General features: G+C 39.6%; 1 protein-coding gene across 1 annotated transcript; it reads right to left on the minus strand.

Moving 5' to 3' along the window:
• Window positions 1-1,724: 1,724 nt before the first annotated feature.
• LOC113664640 (solute carrier family 53 member 1) lies at window positions 1,725-10,112 on the minus strand. The gene is made up of 10 exons (XM_027180266.2): window positions 8,781-10,112; window positions 7,905-7,994; window positions 7,725-7,806; window positions 6,963-7,144; window positions 6,172-6,351; window positions 5,468-5,609; window positions 4,693-4,887; window positions 4,112-4,272; window positions 3,606-3,739; window positions 1,725-3,108 (listed from the first exon to the last, which is right to left on the minus strand). The coding sequence occupies exons 1-10, from the start codon at window positions 8,889-8,891 to the stop codon at window positions 2,979-2,981; spliced, it is 1,407 nt and encodes a 468-aa protein (XP_027036067.2). The 5' UTR covers window positions 8,892-10,112; the 3' UTR covers window positions 1,725-2,978.
• Window positions 10,113-10,334: the final 222 nt, after the last annotated feature.

Below are 10,334 nucleotides of genomic sequence, written 5' to 3' on the forward strand. Positions count from 1 at the left end.
CAAACTACACATAATCACCATTATCAGGAAGCCTTTTTTAATCATAAAAAAACGAATCCGTTCACTAAAGCAATGTGGTCAACATGTGTTGAAGTTTACTGTCTTTTACGCAGTTCGCTCTTCACTCGCGCTTTGAATTCCTTCGGTCTGAAGACAAAGTTTTTGCATGGAAGTTCTGAACAAAAATTTGAAACAAATTTCCCTCCAATTATAAGCCCAGCCAATTTTGAAACGCAAATTTCCCTCCTATAATAAGCCCTTCGGAATATAAGTCCCTGCCAAAAATAAGACCCTCAAAAAGTTCCTTTGAAAAATATAAGCCTCGGGGCTTATTTTCGGAGTTTTACGGTATCCGTAAACCTTGCGGAAAAACAGTGAACTAAACTATCATTCTGACTGTGCAAAAAAATGCATTACACAGAAACCGAGGTGATAACCAACAGAAGTTTTTCATGTACTGGGACTTAAATGAGTTTCTCTCTAGTAATGAGGAGGGGGGCATCGGGATTTTCGGTTTTGCGGTTTTGGCTATATTTTAAATCGGTTATTCGGTTTTTGTGCCAAAAAACTTCGGTTTTTCGGTTTTGGTGTTCGTTGCGGTTTACGCATTTTCCGTATTTTGGCACTTGGTTTTCGCTTTCCGCGAAAACTATTGACGGGTTTTCGGATTTGATACTCGATGCGGTTTTCGGTTTTTCCTATGGGTTCCGGTTTCTCTTCGACCTGAGCGGCAATTACGCGCCTCCACAGATCTCGAATAGCGGCTAAACGCAAATGTTATCGAGAGGAATGCGTGACGAACCAATTGAAATATCGCAGGGATTACTAGGTAGCTTACGTGTAGCCGTACCCCCCTAAGGTGGGGGGGGGGAGGGGAGGGTACGGCTACGCGAACATTGCTAGAATTTCTTAATCAATGCCACCTCGAAGTTGGTGACCAAGTTACAGGCCAAACTTTCAGGTCTCAGTTCGCAAATGGAAATGTTAGATTAGGGAATCTCGATGAAACTTTCCAGAGCTATAGCATTTTGCAACTGTAAAATTGCAATCCTATAGAGCCTTCTGTGCAAACTTCCTTTATTTATTTAGGCGCCATTACTAGCTGCAACCCCCCCCCCCCCACCTTGGAGCTGAGCTGAATCCGTAAAGACCACGCTCAAGGTCCTCGAGAGGGCAGCTGTTAATTTAAGCAGATACTAGAAGATACGAATGCCAAGTCCATAGCATTCATAAATCCTGTAATGAAATTAGTGTAGTTTATTCTGTATGCTACACTTGTCACCACTGAATCAGATCGATCAGGACTTTAATAACTGGGATGTGAAAATGTATCGGTTTTGACAGTTTTGCATGCGGTTTTCGGTTTTGATTGCATTTTTTTCAGTTTTTCGGTTTAAGATGATTTTTTCTACGGTTTTGCGGTTTATAATAGGCCCCGATTTCCCCCTCAACAGGGGTCAATTTACCGAGGTGTTGCTTTTTGTATCTTTCGCAGCCCCCTGAGGGATGTCACGCAACCGAAAGCACGACGTGACATCCCCTGAAAAGACCGCTGGCAAAGGAGATAACAATAGATTAATGGTTGAAGAATTTACTCAGGCTGCTGAAACCTTTAACCTGAACAGTAGGTGCTCCCTTTTGCGATACACCCTAACCCTACGTGAGAGTATCCGAAATATTTAATGAAATGGCCTCGAAAAGAAAGAAAAGTCGATGAAACAAGCTTTGTTCGAAAGATTTTAATAGTCAAGACATCGAAACGACCAAATACATTACACAGTAACATATTTCCCAATAAAGACTTTTAATACGGTCGAGGACAGATTTCCGTCTTAAGCCATATCTTTTCCCTCTTGTCTCATTATGAGCTATTTCCAGTTAGTTTTCTTTGTTAAGTGAGCAATAGACACCTGATAAACATCATCTTCTTTTTCAATGAGTATAGCAAATACCGTTTGATGTGAATGAGTGCCGAGTGCAAATGAAAATACTAAATTCGAATGTAATTGGTACATTACCCTCTAATCCTTTTAATATTGTAATCAACTTATAAAAAAATGAGAATAATACCCCGTAATAAGCCTTGTTTTCCCATCGGGCTACGAACGTAAGGCAAAAGTGCTAACTTTTTTTTTCATTAACACATACAAATTGCTGTTCATTTTGAACGCCAAAATGAAAGCGCTTCTCAACCAAGCGTCGCCAAATAAAAGCAAAATTAATTAAGGAGCAAATAAAAATTCAAGCGAACCCAAGGGAACCATTTGATTTGCGATAGGTCTGCAATGCAAAACCAGAGCAAACCGGGATCATTCCCATGAAAATTGCTCTTAGCTCTCTGGTGTTTTCTCGGTTTATTCACGGACCGATGTACTATATAACCTGCTCGAACTTCGAAGAAGGATAATCAAAATGAAATCAACTTATTTTCACCGAATAGTTAGAAAAATAAACTCATCACATTCGCTTTAATTAATCAATCATCTCTAGATGGGCATTTCCAAAAACAACGATTTGTACTATGCACCTTCATATCTTTACAAATCAACCAGAACCCTTCCTCCCCAAAATAATCTCTTTGACTTAAAAAAAAATAAGGAACATTATAATGCCTTGCAGACAAAAAAAATAACCCTCTGAAGTAAACAAAATAGACGCGACTCCCCATTCCACTGTAATCGTTTTGTTAACAATATTAAATAAAGTTTAACATCTAATTTAACAATAGTGGTTCTTCTACATAAACATAATATTAATGTAATAATAATTTATGTAGCTTAAGTAATATTTGTCATTAAATATCAGAGTTGATGATAATTTTTGAAATAGTTAGCCACTAAGTTTTGTTTATCCCCAAATTTAAAGGTCGAGTTTCCCCAGACTTCCTCGTCCAGTTAAGGACGCGTACACTTTTCGTCATAGAGAAAAGTGGGATTGGGGATTGTCATGATTTCCTGACAATCGTATGTCACAATTTATTATCCTATTAACTCTTCTGACTGTTCATCTTCGTCATATTCTCTGAGTTCCTCTTGACTATGATCCGCCGCTCCTTTTAGTCGACTCAAGTGCTCATTTTCTACTCGCAGAAAATTCCATACGAATCGCCTGGAAAGGGAACATTTCACAATTAGTTATGCAACTAGATCATGGCATATCAAACGCTCAGGACTCGTGCGCAGTTTTGCGCAAACAAATTGAGACTTTTTCTACAATTTTTCAGCTCAACAATACGAGTCAAAACACTTAAGTAGACACCGGTTGGGTAAAAATACCGACTTCTTCATTTTTAGTTAAGGCTATCTTCTTTTTTTTAAATCTTCTTACAGTCTTAAAACTGTTTTAAATCATAACATCTCTTTTCAAGAACAAACGATTCAGTTCGCACGCCACATCATAAAAGTAACAGTTTTCTCTTACAAAGATTGCTTAGCTAAGCAATAACTGCTTTCAGGGAAACCCATAACCCACCGCCTTGAGAGGTCAGGACTTTCACTAAGTAACGCAACAAACACAAACGGAGTTCTGCGCCTGTCACGTAATACTCTCTCTTCGTGTGGCAAGTCCAAACAAAAGTTAAAAAGCCAACTAGTACTACCACTGACCTAAATACTTCCAACACCGCTAGTAATGCTGTGAGGACTTCAGAATGAAACAGTCCTGCTTCACCGACTGATACAGTCAGGACCCAGGACAAGCGAAGAAAGAGATTGCTAACCAACGCGAAGTAATAAAACCCCTGCAGAAAGAAGAGAAAAAAAATACATTTGATAAGGACATTTTAATTCGAAAATATAACTACAGAATACGCGGGTTCCTTTTCTGGCCAATTTCCGGGGCTACAAGTTCCCCTTAGCCCACGGGTGGAGTGTAGAATAAAATACAGAATTTTCCCTCCTTCCTCATTCCACAACTAAATTTTTCCCATACGATATTTTACCGTTTCTTAAAAAAATTTTCTTATCTGTTGCTCATCGCGATGACCCAAGCTTTTTTTCTTGGCCTAGTCCTTTCCCACGCTAAAGGCCATCCCGACCCATGTACCTTAGTCGCGATGGCCTCAATGACCCCAGATGTGGAAGTTAAACTTCGTTCCCATGCCTCTACTTACCAAGCGTTTGAATAGTAACTTGGCTCTAAGATATCCGTGACTAGAATCCATTAGTCCCCAATCCATTCTCACATCCCACACGTAGGTGTAACACGAACTGATGAACGCCGAGAAGATCCAAAACAAAAAGTAGAAATCCATCTGCTGTTTACCAGTATTTTCTGTCGATAGAAAACAATATGTTAAGTTATCTCCCTTAAAGATAAAAATTACATGAAAAATACACAAGTCAGTTTTGTACAGGCCCATATCGAACCAAAGTAAGATTACAATAAACATGAGGGAGACCAAAAAATATTTGCGTGGTAAAATAAACACACACACAAAAAAAAACAAAACAAAAGTAAGACACTGAACGCAAACTGCAAATGAGGAACTTCGAAAAATTTCCGCCAAATTTTTCAAGATGCACGAACTACGACGTAGCTCTTTTAAGGCCAACTTAGATCGGTTTCTGCATTTTTGCGATCTAATTTATCGGCCGGACTATATTTAGGAAGGGTGAAATATGAAAAGGAAACCATAAAAACTTTCATTATATGCCTTCTTTCACATTCAACTAACTTCTCCATGAGTGATACCTTTGTGAGTTGTCGCCACTGTTGAAAAGAACACAACAAAGAACGTTGTGGAATATTTCCCAGCATTCGCAAGGTGTGGGAATTTCTGTTTTGTGTCATCGTATCTGCGCAGACTCTGCGCAAAGCGCCACCACGCAGGGAGACAAGCGATCAGCGGTCTCAGCCCATACAGTTTGCTACCGCATTTACTTCGGTCTACAAGAGAAATAAAACATAGAATGTAAGTGAGTCAATACCCTCAGAAAGTGTGATATGATGGTTACGCTATACGGGGGAACACTTCCCACAGATATCCTGCGTGTAGAGGTTTGCTCGAAGGAATTTTCTCCCACAAAATGACAGACAAGAAATTAGATAAAGAAATATAGATAAAATAACGCAAGAACGAGTACTAGCAACTCTGAACATATGTATTAAGACTTCTTTTGACTCCATCCAGTTGACGTTTTCATCAAAATACCAAATTCGCTTTTTCTCTTCTGACAGTCGTTGGCAGCGTAAGAAGTTCGACAGACACAAAAAGACCCCGAAGCAAGCCGAAAGAAAACCAATTTACACCAATGGTGCTGCCTTCGGCAGATTCCGACAAACCCGACTACGGCGCGAAGGAGGACGAAGTTGCACCGATAATGATGGTCTCGGTAGATCCTGGCTAACCCGACCGCAACCCGAGGGAAGACGAAGTTGCACAGATTACGAAGGCCTCGATAGATTCAGAAAAACCCAACAGCAGAAAAGGCAAAGGAAAATGAAATTGCAATGATTTTTAGCTCACCTTGAACAGAGTAGTAGTCAAGTGCGTAAAAACAAGACATATACTCCATATCCAGAATAGCAACTACAAGACTGTTTAGCTGATCTGCAAGCCAGAAGTCGGCAAATCCTACATGGTGGAACGGCGCTGTCAAAACTCGCCACTGAAAAAAAAAAGAAAAACAAAGAGCAAATTAAATTTGTTTTAACAACTTGCTGTTAAAATAACTAGTCGGGGATAGCTACAGATTCTGAACTATCTCAGAAAAAATTCCTTCGTGCCTATGAACGAATCTATTTTGACGAGGTCAACAATTTGTGTCAAGGAGTAAAATTACCTCCAACCTCGGACGAACAAACACCGAGAGACACGCAATAGGGTTTCCGGTGTTGGACATTACTGAGATTAGTTTAACGTATTTTCTTCGCAGAATTGTCAGTTTTTCGACTTTTGATATCCACTTTTTTCCTATCCGCTTATCTTTTCCCTTGACCTTATCACTTTTAAAAACGCGGATAACATCAGTTCTTTAGAATGTTTAGGCCGTCTCACTGTTTAAGCGACATTTCTAACAATTTTAGACCCCAGTGCCCCCTCTGTTATCTAAGGGAACTGTCATTTCAGAGAACGATGAGGCGAAACGAAGAAGTCAGAAAGAGTGAATTGAGGAGAAATCGTGTGGGAATTAATCCACAAAATTAGAGAGGAATGAACACTATACTTACAATTGCCCTAAGAAGCCAGAATCTTGCTTTTCTTAAACAGAAGTCAAGCGTGTTGATACCGAAAATAAAAAAGAAACAAGCTAACGCAATTGGATGGAAATAACGCGGCAGTCCAAAATGTTCAGAGAAAAGAAAAACCACAGCACTTGTTCCCCATAGGACGGCGAAGAACAACGACATCTATTGAGAGACAGAGAGAACACAGATACAGTAAAACGTCAACAAAGTTTATTCAAAATATTCAAGTGCCGTACAGTTACCTTTGATGAACACCAGGACAATGAAAACTGCAATCTTGTGCCGAGATTTTGTCACAAAATTGATACCGCTGGGTTCAGCGTTTAGCAAAATTTCTACGCTAATGCAAAAAGCTTCAGAAGAGTAAAATGTTCTGATATTGATGAAAACAGTCTAAAATGCAATAAATTGTGAGCCTCGAAAGTCCCTCATTCATCCAGATTGATTTTAATTTTAAGAGAGGGAGGCAAAGGGTTTGCGAGTGGCGCATGACAAGGCCCAAAATTAATATTTGACACGAGAATTTTACAGAAAGGTAAGGCAAGCTGGGATTTGAAGTTTTCCCTTTAAAACTTGTGAAGTGTGAAGTTCTGCTTTAAGTGCCCGAGACGCGCGAATTTTTTACTAAAAATTTGTGCATGAAACAGGATCTGGACCCCCCACCCCCCTCGCTTTGCTACCATCTTTGAATCTGCTGGGGGTCAGAAAGGTGTCATGGAGGGGGGTGGGGAGGGGGGTTTAGAAAATTCACGAGTACATCTCACGAATCTTACCTCTAGCATTCGAAGAGGGCAGAGACTATTCGTTAAGTCACAGATGTGTGCAGGGTTAATACCCACTGATTTCCAGCCGTGTAAATTGATTCCAAAGAAAAAAAATTCTAGTACGAACAGAAACATTCCTCTATACATGCGGAACGCTGGTTGCCATTGGATGTCATTGTCCGCCCGAATTGCTGAAGAAAAAAAAATCATTAAAATGTCAGGTGACAGTCATTATCTGGTTATTTTCAACATTTGGACATCTTCCTACTGCGTTGGTAACAACCGCGACGAAGCTTGCTAAAAAAATATTTCAATCGGAGAAACAAAATATATCCCTCAGGAGAAGGAAAGCGGGTGTCAGAATTCTCATTAAACAGCTGTGGAAATATTTGGCTAAGGAACAGCCAACTGTGAACTCTCTACAATAGCGTTTGCTTTACATGGATAATTGACTAGTAACTTGATTGTGACGTAAGTACTTTCTTAGTTGTTATGGTTTGTTGGCCGAAACCGGAAAAGCAAACCTCAGCAGGGTAAAATTTCGTATGGTCAGTTATTGAAAAGTTCTCAGATAAGCTTTCCATTACATCAAACCCAAACATTAGATGAAAAGATCCATAAAACTGCCATGATTGCACAAGAGCGCCCTATTAGCGTGACTTGGAACTCTGCATCCGATTTACGACACGATCATTATATCTTGAAAACCTTCAGCATGTACAAACGACTATTTCGACACATAGTTACAAGAGTTTGTCACTGTTTTCATACCTGCAATAACTAGCACGGTAAACAACACGAAAAACATGCCACTCAGAATACCCAGCCGGAATATAAGCCAAGTTTGATAAGCCTGCAAAACAAAGCAATAGTATAAACAATATTAGCAATCAGTTATGAATCGTTGCAATTAAAAAATGGTTCACCTCGGGAAAGAAGCACACGCCAAACCTTGTTCGACTCCGTGTCCACTGAGCAATTTTCAGGTTCAGTTTTTTGATGGTAACTTTTGTCCTCTATCGCTTCGCCAGCTTCACACCCCTAACATTACAAAATCGACAAGAGAGAGAGACTGATAATTAAAAAAATAATTTCTGTGGCTACACATTTTTTTTGACAATTCAAAACTTAGGAAACACGATACCAACGAAAAGGGCACACGATTTCCCAATTTCCGCCCGATTCCAAATGATTTCCTATCAGAACTTGAGCGGAAATCAAAACCTGGAGAAAAATCATCTCCGTACAGAGAGCAAAGGCTGAGCAATCCTTGAAAAATAACCAAATCTTTGGTGAATTTTAAGTAAAATACTAATCGGTTGTTGCGCAAACTACGCAACGGGAAAAATCGATTATCACCGTTTCCGACAGATTTTAAAACATCACTCGAGCCGTTTAAATTTTTTTTTAAACATAACCAAACAAGACTGCCTTTATAATTGAATAACAGCTTCGTGTATTTTGCCCATGGGAATTGAAATGTAACAGGGAATAAATTATATTTGTTTTTAAAAAATCACAACAAAAGCAATAAAGTGACAACGGAAATATTGAGATAGGATCAAGCGGTATCGGATGACTGATAGACGTACCATGGCAAAACGCAGGGAGGCCGAAATCACAGCAATCCCTTCAGTAGAAATTTCTTAAACGACCGCACACGAAAAACGAAGCGATTACGCTGCACAAGTGAACCTTAGCAGCAAAGCCTCGTTTAAATTCAAATGAATGAACTTTGTATGCAAATAACTTATTTGCTGTTTTCATGCATAATGATTTTAAATACCCCGAGCGAAATTTATTGTACGAATTTATAACTGAATTTACCTGGTGGGTCTGAACTTTGCGATACCTGCGAAGATACGCCTTTGCTCTTCTCTTCTTACCAGCTTCGCCATCGAGAGTTTGAACAGCAATCATCAACCCTTTGAAATGCATCTTAGATCGCTCGCAGTAAGAGCGAAGTTGATATTTTGAACGCAGTCAAAATAACCCGACGCAATGCATGTACAATATTATGTGATCAATTCCCTGCTCGGGGAAGTAAGGAAAACAAGAGATGTAATTACTTTTATGAACGGTTTTGCATTCAACGACACTTCAAGGAGAGAATTGGAAGGGAGAGAGCAGAAGAACGAAGTACGATGTGAAGGCCAAAGGGAACACGGTAAGGTTTGGGCAGAATAAAGTAGTATTAGAATATGTCACGTGTGAAGAATCGACCAGTTAGAGGATGTGTAGCTAGGGTGTGTTTCCGGCAAACAATAGAGATAATAAATAACCTGAGACCTTGGCCAAGGTAAAATCACATACCTCATAAATATTTTTTGTCGCATAATTAGGCATTTATTATTTGTAATTTCCTTCGACAATCTGGATAAATCTTTGGTTGAGCTGCTCAAAGCGAGCTTGTCCGCGTGGTTAACTTGTGTCTGCATAGTGTCGATACACGGTTTCCAGTTTCAAACGGAAACGTGGGCTAAAATTAATCTTTTAGCAGTTTAAAATTTTGAATCAGGTGTTGGAGCAGGCTATTGCTTGTTTGTACGTAGTTAGCCTGACGTCGCCAAAATCCAAAACTTAACGGTTACTATAATTTCCCTTCTTTGCTTACCAGGCATAAGAAGTGATGAAGTGAAAACTGTTTACATCGTGGTAGATCAAGAAAGCCGCTCGCGCGTGACTTTGACTAAAAAAATTGTATTCAGCGTCGTGGTGTGTACATTAATTATGCGATTTCTAGCTATTTTAGCCAAACTGTTAATACCTAATCAATGCTGGTTTGTTCAGAATGGATAGACAGTCGCCCAAATAAGCAAAAGAAGGTCCAGATGTTTTCATCGTTACATATGTTTAGGGAAAACGCTCTTAAAACTCTTCGCCGAACATTTTGACGAATTTCTAAAGATTGAACGAGTATACTGACCACCAGGCGAATGAACAGTTTCATTTAGTTGTATCACATCAGCAGTGTTCTTACGTCACTTCGTGCACGTTTAGTCTTAAGGCAGCCACGTTTGTGCTTACTACGTAATAAGCTCCCGTCCCTAGCCACCTCAAGAGGTTTTAAACCACCGTGATTGAGGCTCGCACGCAACTTTCTCTGGTGGGGGAGAGAACTTAATAACGGCTGTGAAAGAGACTATTCTATGCGGTGATGATTCGATTCAACGCTCGGGGCACTTCCTTACGATGGTGTCTCTGTGGTATTTATCTTGCTACCTCCAGGGAGGGCGCTTATTCAAAACAGGGCGCCTATTTATTTTGTTTTAAGACAGTAGAATGTGCAAAACAAGGCTTTGGTGTTCAGTTTTGAAAAAGGAAGAATTGCTGAAACTGAAAAATTAACAGATATACAGTAGAAATTCTTGTAATAGTAGT

This window comes from Pocillopora damicornis, chromosome 10 (assembly GCF_964200805.1).
Source record: "Pocillopora damicornis chromosome 10, jaPocDami1.2, whole genome shotgun sequence".
NCBI classification, from domain to species: Eukaryota; Metazoa; Cnidaria; class Anthozoa; order Scleractinia; family Pocilloporidae; genus Pocillopora; species Pocillopora damicornis.

Excerpts from the sequence above, each read along its gene's own strand:
- LOC113664640 (XM_027180266.2), bottom strand. The coding sequence starts at position 8,891 with ATGCATTTCAAAGGGTTGATGATTGCTGTTCAAACTCTCGATGGCGAA. Across the intron at positions 6,352-6,962 it reads GCCCTCTTCGAATGCTAGAG|ATGTCGTTGTTCTTCGCCGT; the intron begins GTAAGATTCGTG and ends GTCTCTCAATAG. Across the intron at positions 5,610-6,171 it reads TCTGGCTTCTTAGGGCAATT|TGGCGAGTTTTGACAGCGCC; the intron begins GTAAGTATAGTG and ends TTTTTTTTTCAG.